The sequence below is a fragment of the Oncorhynchus masou genome, chromosome 21 (genome assembly GCF_036934945.1).
Source record: "Oncorhynchus masou masou isolate Uvic2021 chromosome 21, UVic_Omas_1.1, whole genome shotgun sequence".
Classification (NCBI taxonomy): Eukaryota; Metazoa; Chordata; class Actinopteri; order Salmoniformes; family Salmonidae; genus Oncorhynchus; species Oncorhynchus masou.
The window spans coordinates 34654326-34681776 of record NC_088232.1 but is presented as its reverse complement, the minus strand read 5'-3'; the positions used below and the strand labels follow the sequence as shown (position 1 = coordinate 34681776).

Genomic DNA, 27451 nt, shown 5'->3' with positions numbered 1-27451 from the left:
TCTGCACTGTACCACAGTAACCTTAACATGATCTACTAGGTTACATTTACATTAAGCCTTTAAGGGGCAAGTAAATAATAATAATAATTTATTACATTTGTAAAGCGCTTTTCATTATCCAGGAATAATCTCAAAGTGCATAAAATAACAATTTAAATAGAAAAACAGTTAAAAAACAAAATAAATATATATTGAACAAAAATATAAACTCAACATGCAACAATTTCAATGATTTTACTGAGTTACAGTTCATATAAGGAAATCAGTCAATTGAAATACATTTATTAGCCCCTAATCTAAGGATTTCACATGACTGGGCAGGGGCGCAGCCATGGGTGGGCCTGGGCGGCCATAGCAGGAAGAGAATGGGTCCTAGCACCGACCCCTGTGGGACACCACAGGTTATGGTGGACTCCACTGATCTTGCCTCACCAAGGGTGGCGCACTACTTGTGGTTGGAGATGTAGGAGGTAAACCATAGAGTATGGCACCAAATGGGGTGGCTGCAGTTTTACGGGCTCCTGACCAATTGTGCTATTTTGTGTGTTTTTTGTAGTTTTCTTCTTTTTTGTACATAATTATTCCGCCATCGTTTATTATGACAGAAAAGAGCTTCTGAACATCAGTACTGCGATTATTCACCTCGAACTGGACTAGGATTTATTCATTAATGAGTCAGACACAAAGGATATACTGCTCCTCCTGGACCAGGCCCAAATCCCTGTCATTTGTATGAAGAGGAGACGCCGTTACAAAGGTTGAAGAGCCAGATGGCTGGCGAGACTGCGCTGGCGAGTAGATAATCCGCCTTTACCCTCCATTTTACTGCTAAACGTGTAATCACTGGAGAATAAATTGGATGAGCTCGGTAAGATCAGGAGGGGTAGTGTGTCTCTTTGATAACAACAGCTGGTGCGCAATCTTGAAATGTTAAGGACGTCTCATGGTTTTGCTTGCTTGAATTAGAGTGTCTCATAATAAGCTGTAGACCCCACTATTTACTAAGAGAGTTTTCATCTATATTCTTCATAGCTGTATAAGGCCATAAGCAAACAAGAAAATGCTTATCCAGAGGCTGTGCCGGGAACTTTAATGCAGGAAACCTAAAACTCATGTCACATGTGCAACTCGCCCTCCATTAGGCAAATCTGACAATAACTATATCCTCCTGATTCCTGCTTACAAGCAAAAACTCAAACAGGAAGTAGCATTGACGTGGTCAATACGGAAGTGGTCTGATGAAGCAGATGCTAAGCTACAGGACTGTTTCTGGAATACGTTCCGGGATGCATCCAATGGCATTGAAGAGTATACCACATCAGTCACTGGCTTCATTAATAAGTGTATCGACGACGTTGTCCACACAGTGACAGTACCGGTACCCCTTGTATATAGCCTCATTATTGCAATTTTATTGTGTTACAATTTTTCCTTTAGTTCAGCAAACTTTTTTAAAACTCTGCACTGTTGGTTATCCTCTACGGGATCGGTGTCCCCCCATGGGACGGTTGAGCTAACATGCACTAATGTGATTAACATGACGTTGTAACTAACAAGAACATTTCCCAGGACATAGACATGTCTTATATGGGGAGAAAGCTTAAATTATTGTTAATCGAACTGCACTGTCCAATTTACAGTAGCTATTACAGTGAAAAAATACCATGCTATTGTTTGAGGAGAGTGCACAACAACAACAAAAACATTTATCATGGCAACTGGTTGATACATTCACCTCTGAAGATAAATAACGTACTTAAATTCAGCAATATTGCTCTGATTTGTCATTCTGAGGCTCCCAGAGTTCAAATGTAGCATAGTTTTGTCAAATAAAATATATTTTTATATTAAAATGTAGGAACTGGGTTCTACAGTTTGAACTTCTGCTATGTCTGCCACCTTGCTTCAGGTCCTGAGCTACAGGCAGTTAGATTTGGGTATATAATTTTAGGCGAAAATTAAAATAAAGGGTGCGATCCTTAATTAAGGGCTTGTAAATAAGCTTTTCCCTGTTGTATTTGGCGAATTGATTAGAGTTTGGGGCAGTCCCACAGATGGCAGTGTGCTCTCTGAGGCGCTGCAGTAGAATGTGTGATCTACTGTGTCGAAAGCAGTACTAAGGTCCAAAAGAAGGAGGAGTCAGAGTGGGGTTAGAGTTGATGGTGTTGATTTTAGCCTTGAAGAACTCAGAAAATCTGTTGCATTGTTCAGTAGTTGCTGTCGGAGGGCCAGAGTCTGTAGGATGGAGAAGACGACTGATGGTGGAAAACAAAGTCCTACGATTTCCTCGGTCGTTGTCAGAGTAGAAGGTGGAGTGGGCTGCTTTAAATGCTTTTAAATAACAAGCCTGGTAGTCTTTATAGACCAGTAGATGGACAAATAGGCCAGCACTTCTCCACAGACGCTCTCGCTTGTGGCCATGGGTCTTCATGCTAAGTAGCTCCTCTGTGAACCATGGGGAGAACTGTTGGAAGGATATTTGGAAGGATACTTTTTCAAGGGCAAGGCTGTTTAAGGTGTCCCTTAGAGTGCTGTTATACAGGTCAACCATCTATCTCATCAGGGATATCAGACTCATGACAGTCAGCTTGTAGGAGAGGGCAAACAGACTCCTGGAAGTTGAACGTGTCAAGGGACTTGTTGTTTTTGAATGTAATAGTGCGCTTGTGGCAGAGCTGAAGTGCAGGAGTACTCACAGACATTGTAATGGCCCTATGGCCAGATACACATCTCATGCACATCCAGGTCTGAGGCAGGGACGTCTCCAGTGATGAAGTCTAAATAGTGTTAATTGCTGAAGGATGGGGCTGGAGAAATGTAGCTACTCTCAAATTCACAGACAGAGCTAATTCATGACCATCCATGAGATTACAGTTTTAACCATGTTTTGAGGCTATACAGTGTTTGTTTACAATTACTTTGTTTGAAAACAAAGGAGTAAAACAAGTTTATATTTTGGGTTCTGATGGGGTAAGAAAATTGCCCATTAGGGATTTATTTATAAGTTACAGTGACAAGAAAAAGTATGTGAACTCTTTGGAATTACCTGGATTTGTGTATAAATTGGTCGTCAAATTTGATCTGATCTTCATCTAAGTCACAACAATAGACAAACATAGTGAGCTTAAACTAATAACACACAAATTATTGTATTTTTCTTGTCTATATTCAAATCGAAGTTTATCTGTCACGTGCGCCAAATACAACAGTGAAATCCTTACTTAATACATCACTTAAACATTCACAGTGTAGGTTGGGGAAAGTATGTGAACCCCTAGGCTAATGACTTCTCTAAAAGCTAATTGGAGTCAGGAGTCAGCTAACCTGGAGTCCAATCAATGAGATGAGATTGGAGATGTTGGTTAGAGCTGCCTTGACCTATAAAAAACACTCACAAAATGTGAGTTTACTATTCACAAGCAGCATTACCTAATGTGAACCATGCCTCGAACAAAAGAGATCTCAGAAGACCTAAGATTAAGACTTGTTGTCTTGCATGAAGCTGGAAAGCGGTACAAAAGTATCCCTAAAAGCCTTGATGTTCATCAGTCCACGATAAGACAAATTGTCTATAAATGGAGAAAGTACAGCACTGTTGCTACCAGTGTCTGTCCTGCAAAGATGACTGCAAAAGAGCACAGCTCAATGAGGTTAAGAAGAATCCTAGAGTGTCAGCTAAAGAAATCTCTGGAACATGCTAACATCTCTGTTGACGAGTATACGACATGTAAAACACTAAACAAGAATGGTGTTCATGGGAGGACAAATTATTATTTTCAATGATGGCCTAGGAACAGTGGGTTAACTGCCTTGTTCAGGGGCAGAATGACATTTTTACCTTGTCAACTCAGGGATTCGATCTTGCAACCTTTTGGTAGACAGATGAAACTACAAAAAATGGCACAGCACACCAACATCAAAACCTCATCCCAACTGTAAAGTATGGTGGAGGAAGCATCATGGTTTGGGGCTGCTTTGCTGCCTTAGGGCCTGGACAGCTTGCTATCATTGACGGAAAAATGAATTCCCAAGTTTATCAAGACATTTTGCAGGAGAATGTTAGGCAATCTGTCCGCCAATTGAAGCTGAACAGAAGTTGGGTGATGCAACAAGACAACGACCCAAAACGCAGAAATAAATCAACAACCGAAGGACTTCAACAGAAGAAAATATGCCTTCTGGAGTGGCTCAGTCAGTCCTGACCTCAACCTGACTTAAAATCCAGTGGCAGGACCTCGAGCGGTTCACACCAGACATCCTAACAATATTGCTGAGGAATGGACCAAAATTCCTCTTGACCGTTGCACAGGTCTGATCCGCAACTCCAGGAAACGTTTGGTTGAGGTTGTTGCTGCCAAAGGAGGGTCAACCAGTTATTAAATCACATACTTTTCCCACCCTGCACTGTGAATGTTGACACGGTGTGTTCAATAGACATGATAAATTATAATTGTTTGTGTGTTATTAGTTTAAGCAGACTCTGTTTGTCTATTGTTATGACCTAGATGAAGATCAGATAACATTTTATGGCTAATTTATGCAGAAATCCAGTTATTTCCAAAGTGTTCACATACTTTTTCTTGCCACTGTATATTCTTCAATAATCAAATGTATATATCATGAATTGAAATGTCAAAAAATGTACGTAGCTCTCGCAGATTGCCCCTTTAAGGTTCATATAAACATTAAAGTAAAATAGTGTGGTATGTATTGAGTCATGATGAAATGGCTTCCTCCACTGACAGATGTATCAAATGGTTTATGGGTAATCTACTCAGGGAACAAAAGCTTCCCATAGTTGACAGCTGGTGTAGCTTCAAGAAACAAAGTATAGTAACCACTATAACCCCCAGCTGCTCATGTTCACAAGTACTTCAGGTAGGGAGTGAGTGTCACTGCTCAGACAGAGGTGAACTCATACTGTACTACAGTAATATGCAGAGGAGGTCAGTTGGACGCAATGACTGACCATCCATGAGATCACAATTTTTAACCATGATGAGGCTTTATAGTGTTTGTTTACACTTACTAATTTACAAACATTGGAGTAAAACAAGCGTATACCACAGTTGAATCTAGCTCATGAGGCAATTATAAGTTATATTTTCAAGAATAAATGGGTACATATAATACATTTATAAGTTTTTTTTAAAATGGCTGTAGCAACTGGATTGCCTCTTTAAGTGACCCTCTGAAATATGGTTTCCTAAACTTGGTCCTAGGGCCCAACCCCTAGCTGCACGTTTTGGTTTTTGCCCTCGCACTACACAGCTGATTCAAATAACCAACTCATCATCAAGCTTTGATTATTTAAATTAGCTGTATAGTGATAGGGCAAAAACTAAAACTTGCACCCAGGGGGGGGGGGGGGCACTGGGACCGAGTTTGGGAAACGCTGCTCAGAAACACTGCAGCCACTGAGCTTAATGCCACCAAGTGCAATCAGCCATGAATGGGGATGCTGCCCCCAAGTGGACATAAAAACACATATCTTCTAAGGCTGTTATTCTATCTCTCAGAGAAAGACAGAAAGTGAAAGAGGGACCTCAGTGTTTCACAAAATGAGTGAATTCAGTAAGATGTTAGTGCACTAACTGTAAGTCTCTCTGGATAAGAGCATCTGCTAAATGACTCAAATGGAAAAAAAAGTCATGCAGAATCGTTTAGTAATGTTAATTGTGTTTATGTGATGGGTTTGAATCTGCCCATGACAGGTGAGAGGTAGGTAGTGCTATGCTGGTAATAATTAGTTACATGCTTGTGTAGTGGCACTGACAACATGGTGGTGGTATGCTTACATATGATAGTAGTGCTCAAGGCTCTGAGAGCAGAGCCACTCCTGGAAGGCAAAGTCTCGCAGCAGCTGGATGTGAGCCTCTGCGATGTCCCTCCAGCGCCGCTTCTCTCTCACCACGTCCTCCAGACGAGTCAGAACACTCAGGCTCAGCTCCTCCAGAGTTTCCACATCTACACACACAGGCAAAGACAGACACAGACAAATCAGCCAGAGCAGAGAAGGATCTAGTCTATAGCCTGCCTTATCATAAATAAATTCACCTCAACAACACCAGACTGAGGCCAAGATAAGAATATACTCCTACCTGCAAACAGGCAGGCCCTAAATCACTAAAACCACAACATCATGAGCTTTGGGAAATTACACTAACCTAAAACCAAGACCTCTACCTCTTCAACGGCAGAGAATGAGCTAAATAATTTCACCCATTGGCTGAACATTCAAGAAAATATCCTTTGAACTGTGTAGGCTTTTGTACAAAATCCAATGGATGAGTAAATTCAAAGATGATCAATTCCCCTTGTTGTAAAAGAACTGGGATGCTGTGAATCAACTACAGAATAAATCAATGAAGATGTTACTGTGTTTGGTTGCAATCACATTAGCCTCTGGCTTCTTTACATCAGCAATAGTTCAGAGATACCAAACTGACACTGTTCCATGTCATTCATAAACGCTGGATCAAATCAAGTTGCTGATATTTTGTCAACTGACCTTCAAATAAGTGTTTGTATTCGGAGAGACTGTGGCCTTGAATCCATTCTTCGATCTGACTTTCTTTGCCTTTCTTCCAGCGCACTTCCCAGAAGAAGATCCACGAGACTGAGCAGAAGAGGAAAGTCAGCAAAAAGCAGAGGTCCATCAGACCATCTTCAGCTCTGACTCAGACTCTTCTGCTCCCCACAAAGGCTGGGCCAGGTCCAAAATACTGCACGATAAAATAAAAAGTTGCAAATCATGTTCATTCTCCAGCTTCTTCACTGGTAAAGAGCTATAGCAACAACAACAAAAACATCACAGGTTTAAGTCAGGCAGCTCATGAAAGGTAAGCCTAAACAATGACTAAGACAACTAAAAAGTTGTGACCATGCTCATCTAGCAACTCAGGTGCTTTCATTATGCCGTAGCAGCATAGCCGAGAAGGCATGCATGAATGTTAATATCTCACACTGGAGGAGTGTTGAATGATGGGATAGGACATGTAATCCAGATGACATATGCATGAACTGGCAAGGTTCTTAAAATGTCTCATTACTTTTATCTCATAATCTAAACTAAAGACCACCAAAGTCCACAGAGACAAAAACATAGAATAAATGCATTGGCAACACCCATAGACATAGATTGTCTACAAGAACAACATCCCCACAAGATGCATATTTGTTACAGCACCCCTAATGATTGGTGTACAAAATTCCCCGCCCATTTCCAGACTCCCCACCAACCACCAGTCACCCCCACTTCCTGCAGGGGCATTATTTCCTTCCCCCACACTTTTTAAGTAGGCACACTGGTAACTAATCAGTGTTGAGGTCAGGACAAAGATGAGTCTGTGACAGTAGGAGTGAAGTATTTGGAAAAAGTGCACCCTTGCCTTTTGGCTGATCCATTTGTGGTTTCAAGGTGGGTGCTGTGGAGTCAGTGAGGGTAACCAGAAGTGGTCTTGTGATAATTGTTTGTGTTTCTGCTGGGCAGAGGGAGCAGGCGCTCCGCATTAAATGAATATGGGTAAGAGATTTGTTTTGCTCAAGAAAAAAAAAGTGATTACTGGAATAGCAGTAAATGTAAAAGTTACCTAACCGAAGGGGAAGATTCCAGTGTTTGTGATGCTCGTTGTTTGGTGCGACGCAGACAGGGTGGCGTGAATGGTGAAACAGAAGTCGTCTGTTCTTTTGAGTTTTGTTTAAGTCTTTGCCAGACAAAGTGATGTTAGGATATGTAAGTTAAACTGTACAAGGTTTTGTGCCTACTACATTACGTTGTTCCAGGTGTCAAGCTATTGGGCATGTGGCAGCAGTGTGTAGGAGGGAGGTTCCTAGGTGTGCAGAAGGGCATTAGACAAAGGACTGTGTAGAAATGGGGAAAGTAGTGGTATGTGGCAATTGTAGGGGTGCCCATGGGCCTGAGGATCAGAAATGTCCCGTGCGAGAGGCAGGTTGAGGTTTCCAGGGATAGAGTAGTGCAAAAGTTGTCATATGCTGCGGCAGTGAAGAAAGTAGAGGAAGATGGGTCAAGGGGGAGGGATCCTGGAGTGGTGTCAGTAGTAGATCTGTACCAGTACAGAGGGATAGGATAACAAGTGATAGATGTTTCAGTAAGACTGGATTTTTAGCATTTATAGCAATGGTTACCAACTGTACTGCAGGGATGGAAGGTCATTTACAGAAAAATGAGGTTGTGGTGGCAGCTGCAGAGGTATTTGGGTGTGCGAGACTTGACATCAGAGTTACATGGTGTGTTAAGTGATGGTGTCCCATCCTTTCAGGTTGTTGGTCTGAAGTAGGACTAAGTAGATTTAAATAGTGGAGTAGTGTGGTATTTGTTTAAAACGTTTTTGTGTAGTGATTTATTTTTTTCCCCAAGCAAAGTATATGGGAGTTGTACTCCAGTCTAGTAGGTGGCAGTAATGCAACATTTATTAGATGCCAACCACCCTTACCCTCATTGAAGAAGTAATCAATGTTGATACCTCATGGACTGGTAGTGTGATGTATTTGGAAGATGTGTTATGTGCTAATATATTCCTTTCACCTGGATGAAGTTACTAAGTTTGTCCTCTTTCCTTTTGGTGTTGACTTCCTTGGTCAGTGTGATTTGTTTGTATTTTGTTTGACCACAGCCTTTGTTAGCTTGCCTTAGCCATTATACTAACGTTATATTATCACAGTTCTTTGTACACATCTGTGGTGTTAGGAGTAATACTTGTGTTGTGCTGATGTAGCATATTCCTTATTTGATTCCCAGAAACCATCCAACTGTCATCATCATTTAATAAAAGCTCAAAAGGTTACCCTCTCTTTGTGTTCTTACAGACACACCCATTTGCATTGCGTCCCACACATCCCTTAGTTTCTTTTACCTATGTTTCATGGTGCCGAAACCTGGGTTGTTAACGCAATGGGGGAGTGGGCTACCAACCAGCTCAGCCTTACCAGGCCCCCTACACCTACCTTGAGCCGCCGGCCAGCTACCCCCAGCCAAGATGGGAGGGATACCAGTTGCAGGTGGTTCTACAAAAAAACATAAATTCAGAAAAATATTAAATCAAGTTTTTTTGTACAGAGTAAGATCTTGTTTTGTACAGAGTAAGATCTTTCTCTTGCATGTGTGTAGATCTTTGTTTTGGTCGCACTGTGATGCACCGTAATCTACTTCTACACGTGGCTGCGTTGCATAGAAATGTCTAGTTCCTGCAAAGATGTGGTTTGCTGGCTTTTGTAGAACCACTTGCAACTGGAAACGGACATTTCTAAGATACTTAGTTTTTGAGTCCGTTTTAAAAGTATCTCCATGAACAGGTTAGTTTAAAAATCTACGGTGGCGGTTTGTATGGGGCTTTCCTGTAATGGACACCAAAAGTCCTCAGCTCCCGAGTGGCGCAGCGGTCTAAGGCACTGCATCTCAGTGTCACCACAGACCCTGGTTCGATTCCAGGCTGTATCACAACAGGGAATGATTGAGTCCCATAGAGCAGCGCACAATTGGCCCAGAATTTGTTCTTAACTGACTTGCCTAGTTAAACTTTTTTTTTTTTTTTTTTTTTTATATGACATTGTCTGGGGTGCAATCTGTAGCTTGATGTTGACCACTACCTCAAGCTCAACTTCGACAAGACTGAGCTCCTCTTCCTCCCGGGGAAGGCCTGCCCACTCAACTTCTCCATCACAATTGACAACTCCACTGTGTCCCCGTAGCAGAGTGCAAAGAACCCTGACCCTGGACAACACCGTCGTTCTCTGCACACATCACAGCAGGAACTCGCTCCTGCAGCTTCATGCTCTATGACATCCGTAGAGTACAACCCTACCTCACACAGGTAGCGGCTTGAGGAAGCGGCGCAGGTCCTAATCCAGACACTTATCTTCCATCTGGACTTGTGCAACTCACTGTTGGCTGGGCGACCCGCTTGTGCCATCAAACCCCTGCCATTTATCTAGAACGCTGTAGCCTTCCAGGTGTTCAACTGTCTCAAGTTCTTCCATGTCACCCCGGTCCTCCGCATACTACACTGGCTTCCAGTCAACGCTCGCATCCACAAGACCATGGCACTTGCTTATGGAGCAGCAAGAGGAATTGCCCTTCTCGAAATTCAGGTTATGCTCAAACCCTACACCCCAATATGAGTACTCTGTTCTGCCACCTCTGGTCTCTTGGCCCTCCCACCCAAACAGGAGGGCAGCTCAACTCGGACCAGTCCAAGCTCTTCTCCGTCCTGGCACCCTAATGATGGAACAAGCTTCCCCCTGAAGCTAGGACAGCAGAGTCCCTGCCCATCTTCTGAAACCCTATCTCTTCAGAGCATCTTAAATAATGTCACAGCACCCCCTCCTTTTTGCCTTTTGTGAACTATACTGAACAAAAGTATAAAATCAAAAATGTCTACAATTTTGAGTTAGTTCTTAAGGAAATCAGTCAATTTAAATAAATTCATTAGGCCGTAATCTACTGAACTGGAACAGGCTGCCAATCCAGAGCATTCCAAACATGCTGAATGGGTGACATGTCTGGTGATGATGCAGGCCATGGAATAACTGGGAAATGTTCAGCTTCCAGGAATTGAGTACAAGTCCTTGAGGCATGGGGCTGTGTATTATGCTGAAACATGAGGTGAAGGCGGTGGATGAATGGCATGACAATGGGCCTCAGGATCCCGTCCCGGTATCTGTTTATTCAAATTGCCATAGGTTCAAATCAAATGTATTTAGAAAATGCCTGCCCACACCATAACCCCAAAGCCACCATTGAGCACTCTGTTCACAATGTTGACATCGGCAAACCGCTCACCCAAACAATGCCATACACGTGGTCTGCAGTTTTGAGGCCGGTTGGGCGTACTGCCAAATGCTCTAAAATTACATTGGAGGCAGCTTATGGTAGAGAAATGAACATGAAATTCTATGGCAACGGATCAGGTGGAAATTCCTGCAGTCAGCCTGCCAATTGCACACTCCCTGAACTTTATATCTGTGGCATTGTGTTGTGTGACAAAACGGCATATTTTAGTGGCCTTTTACTGTCCACAGCACAAGGTGCACCTGTGTAATGATCATGCTGTTTAATCAGCTTTTTGATATGCCACACCAGTCAGGTTGATGGAGTATCTTGGCAAAGAAGAAATGCTCACTAACAGGGACGTAAACACATTTTTGTAGAATATTTGAGATAAGCCTTTTGTGCATATGGAAAATTTCGGTGATCTTTAATTTCAGCTCATGAAACTTGGGACCAACACTTTGTTGCGCTTTATATTTTTATTCCGTGATCCCCCCTTCTAGCTCTGACTTTGCTGATAGCTAGTTAATTGAGGGAAATGTACTGTGACATGTGGTTGTACCACCTATCTACCTTTCCGTGAATACATTAAATCGCTCTGGATAAGAGTGTCTGCTAAATCTAATGAAATTTGATTTCTATGTGCCGAATAGAACATGTGTAGACTTTACAATGAAATGCTTACTTACAAGCCCATAACCAACAATGCCGTTTTCCCTAAAAAAAATAAGAAATAAAAGCAACAAAATTAAAGAGCAGCAGTAAAATATAAATAGCGAGGCTATATACATGGGGTACCATTACAGATTCAATGTGCAGGGGCACTGGATAGTCAAGGAAATTGAGGTTACATGTAGGTAGAGTTATTAAAGTGACTATGCACAGATAACAGAGTAGCAGCAGCGTAAAAGAGGGGGGGAATGCAAATGGTCTGGAAATACATTTGATTAGATGTTCTGGAGTCTTATGACTTGGGGGTAGAAGCTGTTTAGATGCCTCTTGGCCCTAGACTTGGCGCTTCGGTACCACTTGCCGTGCGGTAGTAGAGAGAACAGTCTATGACTAGGGTGGCTGAAGTCTTTTTAGGGCCGTCCTCTGACACCACCTGGTATAGAGGTCATGGATGACAGCACTGATTTTCGGGGGGGGGGCTTAGCCCTTTCCACACAGCCCCTCACCCACTAGGCTGTACTTGTTTTGCGTTAAAGTATGTTCCACATTTGGGGCCGCTATAGCAAATTCCCCACCCGCTTCCAGTCAACCCTGCGGGTGGTACTTTCTTCCCTACACCATTAAGTATGCACACCTGCACTTAATCAATGTTGATACCGCTTGGGAGATGTTATGTGCTAATATAGACTTTTCCTATTATTTTCACCTGGATGATTTATTTACTAAGTTTGTCGTCTTTCCATTTGGTGTTGAAGTCCTTGGTCAGTGTGATTGATTTGCATGGTGTTTGACAACTGCCTTTGTTAGCTTGCTTTCGTCAATGTTGAGCTACCTTTGTGTGTGTGTGTATGTATGTATATATATATATATATATATATACACACATATATATATGTATATATATATATATATATATATACATATATATACACATATATATGTATATATATATATACATATATATACACATATATATACACATATATATACGTATATATATATATGTATATATATATATACGTATATATATATATATATATATATATATATACGTATATATACATATATATATACGTATATATACATATATGTATATATACGTATATGTATATACATATATATATGTATATGTATATATATATATGTATATGTATATATATATGTATATGTATATATATATATACATATATATATATATATACATATATATACATATATATATACATATATATATACATATATACATACATATATATACATATATACATACATATATATACATATATACATACATATGATTTAATAATATATACATATATATACATATATATATATACATATATATACATATATACATATATATATATATATATATACATACATATATATGTATATATATACATACATATATATATACATACATATATATATACATATACATATATATATACATATATACATACATATATATATACATACATATATATATATATATATATATATATATTTAGTATATATATGTATATATATATATATATATATATATATATATATATGACGTGTTTAGCTATTATTCATTCTGTTGTACTGATGCAGCCTATTCCAACTATCATCCTGATTTAATAAATGGCTACCCTCTCATTGTTTTTGCAAGACACGCCCATTGCGTTGCCTCCCACACATCCCCTTAGTTTCTTTGAGCTATTTTTCCGATGGGGAAACCTTCAAGGGTAAAATTATACCTGCTTTGCATATGACCCCTAATGAATGACAACTAGGTCACGGAAGCTCTCTATCAATAAGGAGGTTGTTGGGCAGCAGATCACAGACCTGATAACTCCAGGAACGCTGTAAAATGAAGAAAGTTTAAGTGATCAATATGCCTTGCTAAATGCTGGCTCCTTGGGTGTACGTGATACGTTACCTGGCTGGTTGGAAAAGTCGATCAATTAATGAGACAGCAGCAGCTAACTGTCGTTAGCTCAATACTCCATATGTGTTTAGATAATACATCAATATCGACAACCAACGTGATTCATGTGTTTTAGGCTAAGCACACTGGCAGGGATTATAGTCAGCTAGCTACAACATAAATTCATTCAGGACAAGTACAGACTAACTAGCTAGCTTGTTGCTGATACTGTAGCCTACGTTAGCTACCTACGACGTACGTTAAGCCGTCAATGTCAACTCAAAATCGAAATGTGGTATTCCAAAGCCAAATTCAGTGTTTCAAAACGTAATAATTCACCGCTCACGCATAGCTACGTTCAAATACATCAGATAAATCCATTTTAATTTTAAGAATAACAGTCCTACCTTGAATGTATTTATTATATTTAACTAGCTAGCGGCAACCGGAAGCCGAGATGCACAGGGAAACAAACGTCGATTGTTGATGACGTTTAGACACAGTCACACGAGGGCTGTAGGCAGTTATACAAGTCAGCTGTTGTATTTTTAAAAACAAAACATGGTAAGTCGTACGATAATTTATCAAAATACAAGGCCATCATTTAATTATAGACCGTGGTTCTTGATTCGGCAGTTGGAATCATTTAAAATCTATTTCAATTGATGGGAGTTCGTATGCCTTTTTTTTCTCTGCTAGCTTAGCTAGCTAACAGTAGTCACTTGACTGGAGCTAACTGAAGTGTGCATTTTTGCATAAACTTAGCAAACGCTATTCTTTACTTCTGACTTGTATTTCCATATGTTTACTTTAGGGGAAACGGAAGACAAAGAAGTTTGCTTCAATGAAGAGAATGATCAGCTTGAAAGATCAGAGAATGTGAGTCTCTGCCAATGATGTTAGCTAGCACGAATATGAATCATTCACACCGTCTAGTTTGACTGATAAACCATGACAATTCTGTGGATTAGCTAAACGTTAAGCTAACAAGTTGGCATGGATTGTCAGAAATATCAGATAGCTAGCTTCCTTAGACTCACTAATTTCTTTAGTTTGACTAATACATACTTTATCATGATATATTCCAGTTGAGTCCTCATGGTATTGACTCTTGAGTTTCTTTAGAAACGAGAAAGATCGTGCCAAAGTACAAAAGACAAAGAAAAAGGATCCATCAGAAATAAAGGAAAAAGAAGTGTAAGTAGCTTCACAAGTAGGCTGGTTGCCATCTCTGTTCAGCTATTAGAATCTACTCCTTGCCACTCCTTTCATTTGCCAAAGAGACTGGCCTTTCAACAGAGGATTTTATCCTGATTTGATAACTCTCACAGCTATCATCCAATCAAGTTTGTACAAATTACACTTGGGAAAACATTCTAACTTAATTCATACATTTGATTGTAAACATTAGAACATTGGGCATTATGATGTAATACATTTCCTTGTAAACATAAACATTGGGCACATGGAGAATAGAGGATTCCCGTTCATTTAATTTTTGCCACCAGCCAATGTGATTTCATCACACAAGAGAAGTTCTTGTGTGATGTGGAGATGCATCAATTGCGCAAGAAGGGAACAGTGAAGACATGTAAGTTAGTTAATTCATTGGCTGAGCTATTATGCTATCCTATGTATTAGTCCTAGCTTCCTATAGTTTATTATTATGTATAATGTAGCATATGCCTACTTTTTGATGGACTACAGCCAAGATTTGAAGGCGAGTCTAGGTTATGAATACGTTTTTAGGAAAAAATATGATTTGTGAGTGTCAGATGCTCTGGTGGCTATGATTGGTGGGTCATTTTACGTTGTCTGTGAGTTTGAATTCTCTCAATATCCATTCAGAAAGTTTTCTAAAGTAGCCTGTCTGTACTCCCATGTCATGGTGATCAGCATATGTGCGATGAATGACGACAGGTACCAATTTTGCGTTTCTTTTCTCTCATTAATGGGATGTAGCTGAAGAAAACACAGCTCGATAGAATCTTGTAGGCTAATATTTTCCTTATTATTTCTCTCGTTGCGGAGTTCTCTCTAGCTACTTTGAGCAATTGATGCCGAAAGGCCAGTCTCTTTGGCAAATACAAGGAGTGGAATGTTAACTAAAAAGACTGGTACCCAGACTACTTCACAAATATCAGAACAAACAAATGCACCCATAACTCTTAACTAATATTCAGTATATTATGGACAAATGATTGATTATAGGTCGATACCTTCTTACTGTGTGTTCACACATTTATTTTCCTACCTGCAGTCCAAAATATCCATCATGCCTGTTCTTCCAGTACAACACTCAGCTTGGTCCCCCTTATCACATCCTGGTCGACACCAATTTCATTAACTTCTCCATCAAGGCTAAACTGGACATAGTTCAGTCAATGATGGACTGCCTGTATGCCAAGTGTGAGTATCTGGCAAAGTTTATTCAGCGTGAACTCAGTTAATGTAACTAAGGAATAACCGGTGTATTTTTAAATTATACTCTTGCTTGTTCAAGGTATCCCATGCATCACAGACTGTGTAATGGCTGAGATAGAGAAACTGGGGATGAAGTATAGAGTAGCTCTGAGGTAACTAGCTGTTGTGAAGACCAACATCCAGATACATTACAGACATTCAGATGCATACACACACGTTCTGAGGGTATTATCAACGTTCCATAGGGAAGGTATATGACGGATGCATTTTCTGCCTCTGTAGGATAGCTAAGGATCCTCGGTTCGAACGACTGCCATGCACCCACAAAGGAACATACGCTGATGACTGCTTAGTTCAAAGGGTAACCCAGGTAATGTAGTTTAATCTACTAAATTGACAATGTATTACATTAGGGAAACTCTTTAGTCATTAGAGCACTGTGGTTTTATACCAGAGAAGAACACCAATTCAATCATGTATCTTTCACAGCACAAGTGCTACATCCTGGCAACTGTGGACAGGGACCTGAAGAGAAGGATCAGAAAGATCCCAGGAGTACCCATCATGTACATCTCCAACCATAGGTCAGAATTAACATCAGATTATCAGTGTTCAATTGGTCATTTGTGGTTATCACTGTGTTTTATAGCTAGTTTATCTATCTCTCATATAAAATGTTTTATACCATGATCTTTAAACCATGTCTAACCGTAATATTTTTCACAGGTTCAACATTGAAAGAATGCCTGATGACTATGGTGCTCCAAGATTCTAATATTCAGTTGATGGAATTTAAGTTCTAGTTGGACTGTGACTTTTGTCGAAGGTTTTGATTTGTTTACCTGCTTATTGTATATTGTTAAAGGACTTGAGTTTATGCTCTACATTTTTTGCAGAAATGGATGACAGAGTAATAATTTTGCAAATTTAATGACTGGTGTAGTTCTTACTATTCCGAAACTGTTTTTCACTTTGTTCCATAAAAGTACAAATGCATTCTGTCAAGGTGTGAAAATTGAAATAAATTAATGGAAGAATAGTCGAATGTATCCAGTATTTTTTTATATCATAGTGTGAAGAGGTATGGTATACGTCATTAGTCATGGATTGTGCATTTATTATAAACCTTTAAATTGTGCTGCATTTCATAGGCTACCTAGTGGTTGGAGTAGTAACCGAAAGGTTGCAAGATCGAATCCACGCGTTGACAAGGTAAAAAGCTGACGTTCTGCCCCTGAACAAGGCAGTTAATCCACTGTTCCTAAACCGTCATTGAAAATAAGCGTTCGTTCTTGACTGATTTGCTGTCTGTTACAGACAGCGGAGGAAATGTGAATCTCGTTGAAACCGTCTGCGCATGCGCAGCTGCTATAGATCTGGGAGTGTCTGAGCGGCGCAATATTGTAGCAAGCATGAGATTAGCTCTCGCTACTCTGTAGCCATGGGCGTTCAAACTGGATTGATTTGGACTGAAACAAACAATATTGTGTCGTAAAATGGACTAGACTGGAATGCGGGCACTAACTAAGCGGAGTGTCGAAGAAATGTGATCGTATCCAATCTATCCCGGCGTTTTGGATATAGACCGAATGACCTCTGGGAAAACGGTGCCGGGTATTGGTGGTTTTTAATACAAACTACTGTTTGTTGTCTGTATACCCTTTTGGAAGATGCTATTTCCCCCCTTATGTTATAGGCATTATGTTTATTCATCATTTCCCAATGTGCTTAGTTCAACTTCATTGTTGAAGTCTTATTTTCATAATGCCTAAAAATTCACGCATTTTCTAGTTTTAATAATATATTGTCTAGTTTCAGTATTTCAATTATTTACTTGACTTAACCTGCATTGTGATGTTTCTAAAGTGCCAATAGCCTACATCAAGTCATGTCTGAACGATAATGTTAACTATAATTCCCTTTAATCCCTGATTTTGCAAAATAATAATAATAATTGAACTCATCTGGCATAAGTGGACAATTGTAACAACTACTGCAGCTTTAACTCTGCATTTGGGTGGAACATATGATTGTGTACCATTTTGTTCATAAGAGGTACAGTATTTGAATTTGGAGACTGATACAGCCTGCAGTTTTGAAAAGTTCTACATATCCAGCGTGTCATGAATTGCTCATATTTCTCACCTGCTGTGAGAGTGTTACTTGCTGAGAAACTGCAATCAGATTGACAGTTAAAGGGCAGGGCACATAGGCTGTAAACCATCTGTGCCAGGTTCCAGGACTGGGGTCCCTTGTGTGGGGGGATGCTAAGGACCACAGTGGGTTGTGTGGGGGTGGAGGAGAGAGATGAGGATGAAGGTGAAGAGGATTTGCGGGACGGAGGGGTGCCTTTCTTCGTAAACAGGGGAGGCCTACCGGTGGATGAGGAGACTTGGGAGCAGATGTGGAGGCATGTGGCTCGGATTCACCCTAATGGGGAGGCCATAGGGACACGCATCCGGGGAGCCAGTGATCTGCCCAAGGTAAGAGCAGGTCAAGTCCTCACCTAGACACCCTACTCTGTTGTTTTCAGTTTGACAGCTCTACGGACTACACTCAGTCTATTTCAACAATGTGAAAGTAAACAAGAATCAGCTTTTCCTCCCACTAGTATATAGTGTTCAATATGTATCCTAGTCACATTTATTTACCATAAACTATCATTCAAGATAAAAATGCAGTAAACTATTCAGGAGGATATATTGTCCCATAGCATAGGCCTAGTATATGATGCTACATGCTTAATTCAATTTGCACTAGAGATGGAGTGAAGGTAACCCACTATGCAGAATGTTTGTAACTGACTCAGTTACGACTCCTCAGATAACAAGTGGATGAAGCTGTCAAAATATGCAGCATTTCAAACCACACAGATAGACATGCAGTCCTAACATGCCACTAGATGTACATGTGCTGTGCTGTCCAGATGAGGTTAAATGCTGCCTCTGTGCTCATAAGGAATTCCATTATATATTCAATTAATGTAGCACTGTGAGACTTGCTATATGGAGCAATTAAGATAATGACAATGCCCATAAAGGATGGTTGTTAAGTTAAACAAGAGGACATTCTCCAGCTCTGTGAATATAGGGATTGTGTGATACTAATGCTTCTTGTTGTGCTTTGCCTCTCCCCCATAGATTCCTACACCGAGTGTGCCTACATTCCAGCCAACCACCAGTATCCCACAGCGCCTGGAAGCCATACAGAAATACATCAGGGACTTGCAGTATCCTTTGCCTGGAATGGTAGAACTGGTAGAACTGCTTGGTCACTATTGCCAAGCTCTGGACCAATGATGAATAGCCCAGGTAGCCTAGATAAAGCTGTGACTGTTCATTGGAGCTGTTGTTGGTCATTGTCAGTCTATGTATGATTGTTTATCCCAACCTGTCAGTCTCGATAACAGTTTAGGTACGTCAACAAAATGTACAGTAGGTTGATTATACATGAATAAATGTGTAGATATGTTAAATGCCATGCCTGATGCTGACACACTATGCTCTGGGTTGGCATTCAAGATATGTCTCCTGAAATATGTGTTAGCCATGCACTCTATGTATTTATAAATAATTCATAGATATAGGCACAAGCTGATTTCATGCAAATGGAAACTGGGCCACATAGTAGATGTACTGAAGAAGATTGTGGTGATTGGTAACTCACTGAGGTCCTTTGTAGCTCAGTTGGTAGAGCATGGCTCTTGTAACACCAGGGTAGTGAGTATGATTCCCGGGACCACCCATATGTAAAATGTATGCAAGCATGACTGAGTCGCTTTGGATAAAAGTGTCTGCTAAATGGCATATATATATATATATATATATATAGCCAGTAACATAGTTTACTATTATTTACTCATTATTTTATGACAATATCAATGTATGTCACATCTCAGAATGAAGACCATGTTTAGACTATAATCTATTTTGAGCATAAACATTAGTTTCTCTCAGCTCAAGGAGCTCATCCATAATTCACAAACGAGGAACTATGAATATCAGAAAGCACTTAACGGGGTTCATTCCCCATGAGAATAAGTTCAGTGCACAACCCAGAGGGTCTGTTGTTTGGACATTTCCCATATGGTTTCACTCCCTCTGCATTTGTATGTACACTGAACAAAAATATAAAAGCAACAAGTGTTGGTCCCATGTTTCATGAGCTGAAATAAAAGATCCCAGAAATATTCCGTACTCATAAAAGCTAATTTCTCACAATTTTTTTAACATCCCACTTAGTGAGTATTTCTCCTTTGCCAAAATAATCCATCCATCTGACAGCTGTGGCATATAAAGAAGCTATGTAATAAACAGCATTATCATTACACAGGTGCCCCTTGTGCTGGGGATAATAAAAGGCCACTGTAAAATGTGGAGATTTGTCACACAATAAAATGCCACAGATGTCTCAATTTTTGAGGGAGCGTGCAGTTGGCATGCTGACTGCAGGAATGTGCACCAGAGCTGTTGACTGAGAATTTAATGTTAATTTCTCTACCATAAGCCGCCTCGAACGTCATTTTAGAGAATTTGGCAGTATGTCCAACCAGCCTTACAACCACAGACCACGTGTATGGTGTCATTTGGGGGAGCGGTTTGCTGATGTCAATGTTGTGAGCAGTGCCCCATGGTGGGGGTAGGGTTATGGAATGGGCAGGCATAAGTTACGGACACAATTGCATTTTATCGATGGCAATTTGAATGCACAGAAATACCGTGATGAGATCTGAGGCCCATTTTTTTTAATCTGACGAACAGACACATCTGTATTCCTAGTCATGTACAATTAGTATATTATGGCCTAATGCATTTATTTCAATTGACCGATTTCCTCATAAGAACTGTAACTCAGTAAGATCTTTGAAATTGTTGCATGTTGCATTTATATTTTCGTACAGTTTACTTAACAATATCCTACAGGTACAATCACACGGGAACACAGTTTTTTGAAATCAAGAAGAGCAGGCCTCTTACTGCGTAAGTTTCACAGTTTCTTCTATCCCATTCCTGTTTCCTAATCTTTTATTTTAGCTTAGCTCTTAGATTATCCTGAGTGGATCATGGCCTTGTAGGGATATTGTAAATGTCAGACAGTAAGCAACATGACAGCTACCTGCCAGAGAGAATTTCAGGGTTTGGTGAAATAGCTTTTCCTGGGGCCGCAGAGGCCAAAGTGGCAGCAGACAGAGGAAGTAACTATGCATGTTTACCAATTGCTTTCATATTATGCTGATCATGACAGAAGCTGAAGGAATTGGATATCTGAATCGGCTGTATGTCTGTTGCACCCAAGGGCTTTGCGACCAGGAACTGTTTTCATAGGCTAATAGGATCTGTTTCCCCGGCAGAAGCTTCTAATGCATTTTGCTTACTTGGTTCTTGACATTTGGCACCAGATGGTTTTATTTCAATATCTCATGCAAAATGCCAGTTTTAATAATCAAATGTATTTATTTTTCCTAAAGGAGTTAGTCATTTTCCCTTTGCATACACAAAGATAACCTGTAATATGTACAAGTGTCTTTCAGGCCTTTTAGAATCCATGTTTATAATTTCTACCTTTTAGAGTAGACTATTTTGTTGCCTTGCCTTCAGGTGTATTCTAACCCTCATATTCTGTGTAGGTTGATGGACATCGCCAAGGAGATGACCCGGGAGTCACTGCCAATCAAGTGTCTGGAGGCTGTGATCCTTGGGATGTATCCTTTCCTTTAAATAGCTTAGGTGTTCCATGTGAAAACTGTCATGACTTTCTTATGCCACTGTTGTTACCTGCACATCTTTTTTTTAAATTCTCATCTACCACACTAAGCAGCACAAGATTTGTCAATGGGGTGATAAATGATGACCTGGAAATGTTGTTTTCCAAATGAGTGCTTGTGGGAAGCTAAAAAAATAACATGGAGTGATGCCTCAGTGTGGTAACAGGGATTTAGAGATAAAGCTTTATGGGCACAATCAGGGCATCCAAGTATTATGTGATTAGAACTGACTAGTGTGCTCAGTCTGAGAATCCTGTATGCAGACTAATGTATTCTTGTCTTAAAAACAGATTAGTGGAGCTTGAAAACAATTGTGGTTTATGTTACCATGTAAAGGGGCATTCCAGTTGGAGCATGCAACCAGGGTCAGTGATAAGGTTTTTCAATGTCCTTGACCTTGCCTGTCCCAGTTACCTTACCAACAGCATGTCGGGTGTGGAGCGCTTCCCCCTCAGCTTTAAAACGCAGTTCTCAGGGAACCACTTCTGCCACATCGTGCTGGGGGTGCACAGCGGGGGCCGCTTCGGGGCACTGGGCATCAGTCGGCGGATGGACCTCATGTTCAAACCCCTGGAGTTCCGAACACTGGCTGACCTGGTGCAGGAGTTTGAGGGGGCCTACATGGGTTACTGGCACACCCTGACGAAGGTGAAGATTGGCCAGTATGTGTCCCATGACCCCCACAGTGTGGAGCAGATAGACTGGAAACACTCCATACTAGATGTGGATAAGCTGACCAAGGAGGAAATGAGGAGAGAGCTGGAGAGACACACACGGGACATGAGGATGAAGGTAAAGGACCCAGGGACAGAGAGACCATGTGTTAGAGTGCAGGAATGTGATGAGATGTACAGAACTAAGGCAGGACATGTGCACACATCTGGGGACTGAGATGGAAAAATGTCCATGAGCCAAACCATGTTAGGGATCCATGAAACAGACCTGTCAGCTTCCTAGGATTCTAGTGATTGCATTAGGTCCAACAGGCACTGAACTCCTAGTTTGTAGATTTCCACAGTACCCGTATGGAATTTAGATTTGTGTCAAATGAAATTGGGATACATCTGAGCTCCATGTTTTTGATTCATGTGATGAGGAAGCACCAGGGTAATTTTAATGTGAATCCTTTCTGAGCAGATGGAAAGCCCCTGTTAATCACTGAGATTCTGACTCCTTTTGACCCTCTGTCTCATCATGCATGATGACATGGAGTTGACCTGCCATTTCACTAGCTATAATCCTCAAATGATGACCTCATGCGCTATCATCCCAAACAGTAATGAAAGGATCCTTAACGCAGGGCCCTGTGTATGATAAAACTAATGGGATGGCTTTGCTCTGCTCGGTTGTGCACCATGTTGGCTGCCTCTATCAATCAATGGCTGATATTTTTAGGGAGTGGGCTCTCTCCCATTCACTGGACCCACAATCACATTAAAGATGCGGAGGATTTTACCATCATCACCGTCAACACTGTGCCTCCAGCATGTTATGGCCTCTCATCGAGCAGCTCACCTTAGTACTACTCTAAGTAATTGAAAGCTGATGATCGGAGTGTTTGTTTGCTACTGACTTTCATTCCACCTCGCTACTCTGCATTTATTGATGTGCGTTATTTTGAAAGACAAACGTTTACTAATTGGAGTCTTACTTGAACTGCACTTTTCCTTAGTCTGTACAGAGGATATGACCAGAACTGTTTGTGTACCTCGTTTGTGTTTCCCCTTGTTGCTAATGTGAGGTAAACAGAACTGAGTGATTGTCTTTCAGATTGGGAAGGCTGCGCCCACTTCACCCACCAAAGACAGGAAGTGTAACATGGGCTCGCCCCACCGTAACCCGGGCAGCCCCATGCGCAGGAACAGCCGCATCGAGAGACGGTAATATTGATTGTGCACTATAGTCAGATATCAGGAGATGCTTAGTCTCACTATAGTCTCTCTGACAACACAGTAAATACTCATTAGGTCAATAAACTAGGTGCTAGCTGTAGTGGAGAGGGCTCTGCACTGATCTGAACAAGAACTAGAGGCTAGATGTCCTATGACGTAGTCCAAGAGGATTCTCTGAACAGTAATCTTTGTTGTGATCTGTCATGAGAAGTCATATCTTTTTTTTCTTTTTGGGGGGGGTGTACAGTCCATCAGGAGAGAAGAAAGTTCTTGATCCGAAGTCCCCTCCAGACATGAATGGATATCAGATTCGAGTGTGAGGAAGATTTCACTTCATAAAATCATCCTGCAAAACAAGACCGTAGAATGGTAGGGTTCTGTCCAACTCAAGGTTAGTTCCGGGGACTGGGCTTTTGTGTTCAGATTCAAAATAGGTTTGTACTGTGTAAGCAATTTATTTAGGGTATTTTGCATTCAACAAACGTGAGATATACTGTACAGAGCATGGCCATGTCAATAACTGATTTTTGACTAAATGTAAGTTCAAAGCCTATAATTCTAAGTTCTCACAATGCTCAACTTTGGGGATATCAAACAGTTGTTTTACACAGCCAAATCCATTTAAATTAACTTGCCTAACTGGTTGGCCTATTCACAAGATCTCTTTGAAAAAATAGACAACTTCTCTCCAAAAATGTGGCATGGGCCATTCATCAGCCCTGTGGTTATTTGTTGTTACCAGGCTTTTTGTAAAGCCAGAAGCTCGGTAGTGTAGTCCATTCTACAATAGGATTGGTTCAGACAGCATTTTTTGGGTCAAACAGGCATTGATCATGTTTTTAAAGATGTTCTGTAGGGTTTTGTTAATATGCAATATTACATTTAGCTTATTTCTTAACATGTAAAGTGGTGCAATTGGAAATATCATAGCAGATATCCATGTTGTCAATCAGTTATTAAGAATGACAATTATTGTGAGGATTATGTGCAATCTGTGTCTCCATGTTGTACTGTAAGTGTGTAAATACATTGAACCTTTAACCTGTTAGCCCTGCTGGACAGTAACTGCTTTTGTAGTGACAAGTTTGCAATCCACTTACCTTGTGCCTTTTAGGAACATTTTAATAGACAGTGATAAAGAAAACAAGTATTACTGGATTAATCGTTTTTTCAATTTCACGAGGAAAATACACTGTACAATCCATCTACACCATCGCAAATAGATGGTAAATTGAGCTATCAACACCTTACCCTGTGTTTGTGTGTTCTGCTATGGAGATGATGCGCGTGATTGAATATTGGGTAATTCAGTGTTCAGTAGTCTATTTAAACCTCTCAAAGCATGAAAAGTGTGATATGTTTTAGGATAGTAAGAGAAAGTAGTCAGTGTGGTCAACATAATTTTTTTATTCTGGGGTCACTCACAATACAAAATCTCACACACTCATAAGATGACTGTGCAACTAAGTGCGAAGGATGAAGTTGTAGCTGATATGGTTTGACATTATTTTGGGGGAAAGAGAGAGATTTTGAAGGCAGCAGTTACTTTTTTATATTGACATGGTCTGATATATTTTTGCCTTCGTACAGTATAAATAACATTATTCTTATTATCTTAACACATAGCCTTATTGTGGTTGTCTAGCTCTATTTAATATTTACCATTTTTATTAAAGGTGCAAAGAGATTTGTTTACAATATTCTCATCTTCATTTTTAAATGACATTTAGGCCAGAGCACTTGAGAAATTGGAGTCTGCACCATTTAAAAAAAAAATAGTGCCTCAGAGCACATTGATTGGTTGGGAATTCCTTGAGCCTCTTTCATTTTAACATAGAGGTTGTTGTCTTGTACCAAAATATTATATGACCTTTTATCACTATGTAGGACTTCCTATTTATTTAGAAATAAACTCTCCTCACCTCACTCCCAATTAACCTGTTGTTGTGTTGATTTAGCTGACTTATATCATGGGTCAGACGCCTGTGAGTTTATTAGAGCTTCAGCTACATTAAGAGATCTACAAAATGCAACAATGGATCAAATGTAGAGCTAAAATCAATGAATACAGTTATCAAACAGTGTGCTGAGGACATGGAGGGCATACATACCAACCAAGAGTCCAAATTGGGCAGTGTGCACTCATCTGAAATACCTCTGCCACACACAGACGGACAATTCAAAGAATAAGGGACGAGCAATAAACATTTCCTCCTTTGATTGTCCACAAAGAAACCTTAATACAAATCCCATACTGAGGATCTGTGCACTAGGGGACTATACATTTATAAGACCATGAACAAAGACATCTGCTTGCAGCCACACTAATTAGAATAACATTTTCTGTATCTTCTCTGTTGCATGCTGGTACACTGTGAGAACTCCTAGCCCATTTTGGGCTTCAAGACATAAATCACAGGAGTTTTTTTTATATCATTTTTTTCTCTGCAATTTTGTGTTTTTGTTCCTTAGTGCAAAGATGTGATGATGTCACTGAGATTTTATCTAAGGTGGAATAACAAGAAATATTGTAACCAGAAATCACCTTTACGGCTTTGTGACACTTGAAACTGAAATAAACAAGCAACTGGTATTTGACTAGATTTGTTGAAAATAAATGGTGTAACATTGAGTGATTATCGTACCTATTTTCCCATTCAGCAAATGCTTTATTTTTGGGGGGTACTGTGCTGGCTGTCTGCAGTGCACTGTACTGACGCCCAGGGATCCTGCTGCACATAATCAATTACGTCTAATGGAAGCCTCACTGGATGGATAGTCTACCTGACAGCACTGCAATCGGCTAACAAGGCTTAACTAATGAATCGCTGCCAACCTGACACATTTCATCATATCATGGGAGCACAGAGGACTGCCATGGTTGCTGCTCTCCTGAACACCCAGCCTCTCTTTAACAGGGGAAATCCATACATGAGGTAATGTTTTGTGTTCAGACCAGGGAGATATGGCAAGACTTTGATAGCTCTCATACAGCACAAGAGAATACTGGTGACTGTTCTCTTATGAAATTGCTCCTGTTAGTGTAAGTTATAGCTGAATGTATAGCTAGCCGAATATACTGAATGTATAGCTAGCCGAATGTAGTGCATGTATAGCTAGCCGAATATACTGAATGCATAGCTAGCCGAATGTAGTGCATGTATAGCTAGCCGAATATACTGAATGCATAGCTTGCCAAATGTACTGAATGTATAGCTAGCCGAATGTACTGAATGCATAGCTTGCCGAATGTACGGAATGTATAGCTTGCCGAATATACTGAATGCATAGCTTGCCAAATGTACTGAATGTATAGCTAGCCGAATGTACTGAATGTATAGCTTGCCGAATGTACTGAATGCATAGCTTGCCGAATGTACAGCTTGCCGAATATACTGAATGCATAGCTTGCCAAATGTACTGAATGTATAGCTAGCTGAATGTGCTGAATGTATAGCTAGCCGAATGTACTGAATGTATAGCTTGCCGAATATACTGAATGCATAGCTTGCCAAATGTACTGAATGCATAGCTTGCCAAATGTACTGAATGCATAGCTTGCCAAATGTACTGAATGCATAGCTTGTCGAATGTACTGACTGCATAGCTAGCCGAATGTATAGCTAGCTGAATGTATAGCTAGCCGAATGTACATGTACATAATGTAGGTATGGCATGTGAAATGTGTTTTAAGAAGTATGGTGCAAGTGCTTTAAGGAATCACAGCTGCAGTTGAAGTCACAGTTTGTTGAGTGGGGGTGATGTTGGTAATGTTCAGTGTAAAGAATGATGGAGAACGATTTCAAAAAGTATGAAGGCACTGGGGAAGCCAAAACATAACTCTGGTCTAATCTGAAAGTAGATCCCAGTAGTACCTCCCCCACCTTATCTGCCCAGAACTCTTTATGAAATTAAAATACAAAAGGAATAGTAGCCTACTTTTTAAAAAAAACTACTGACCCATTTCTCCTCAGCGGGTGTGTTTGGTGCCACAGAGG

At 40.3% G+C, this 27451-nt stretch overlaps 3 protein-coding genes across 5 annotated transcripts in view; 2 read left to right on the top strand and 1 right to left on the bottom strand.

Moving 5' to 3' along the window:
- LOC135508225 (apoptosis-resistant E3 ubiquitin protein ligase 1-like) overlaps window positions 1-13848 on the bottom strand; it is a 44460-nt gene extending 30612 nt beyond the window's left edge. The window contains 5 exon segments of the mRNA XM_064928272.1: window positions 5799-5967; window positions 6512-6725; window positions 8968-9027; window positions 11479-11506; window positions 13781-13848. Of these exon segments, the coding sequence (XP_064784344.1) occupies window positions 5799-5967; window positions 6512-6659 (317 nt within the window). The 5' untranslated portion in view covers window positions 6660-6725; window positions 8968-9027; window positions 11479-11506; window positions 13781-13848.
- LOC135508224 (rRNA-processing protein FCF1 homolog) lies at window positions 13830-16836 on the top strand. 2 transcript variants are annotated; one of them, XM_064928271.1, is made up of 8 exons: window positions 13830-13937; window positions 14188-14252; window positions 14499-14570; window positions 15634-15782; window positions 15877-15949; window positions 16080-16167; window positions 16287-16381; window positions 16524-16836. In XM_064928271.1, the coding sequence occupies exons 1-8, from the start codon at window positions 13935-13937 to the stop codon at window positions 16570-16572; spliced, it is 594 nt and encodes a 197-aa protein (XP_064784343.1). In that variant the 5' UTR covers window positions 13830-13934; the 3' UTR covers window positions 16573-16836. The 2 variants fall into 2 exon arrangements, with proteins under 2 accessions (XP_064784343.1, XP_064784342.1); XM_064928270.1 differs by having other exon boundaries at window positions 14490-14570.
- Window positions 16837-17183: 347 nt separating this feature from the next.
- Window positions 17184-26071, top strand: LOC135508223 (tubulinyl-Tyr carboxypeptidase 1-like). Of its 2 annotated transcripts, XM_064928269.1 has the most exons (8): window positions 17184-17411; window positions 18031-18280; window positions 18938-19026; window positions 20720-20776; window positions 21424-21498; window positions 21972-22353; window positions 23332-23441; window positions 23701-26071. In XM_064928269.1, exons 2-8 carry the CDS (start codon window positions 18062-18064, stop codon window positions 23771-23773), a joined length of 1005 nt encoding a protein of 334 aa, XP_064784341.1. In that variant the 5' UTR covers window positions 17184-17411; window positions 18031-18061; the 3' UTR covers window positions 23774-26071. The 2 variants fall into 2 exon arrangements, with proteins under 2 accessions (XP_064784341.1, XP_064784340.1); XM_064928268.1 differs by having other exon boundaries at window positions 17184-18280.
- The last annotated feature ends 1380 nt before the right edge of the window (window positions 26072-27451 follow it).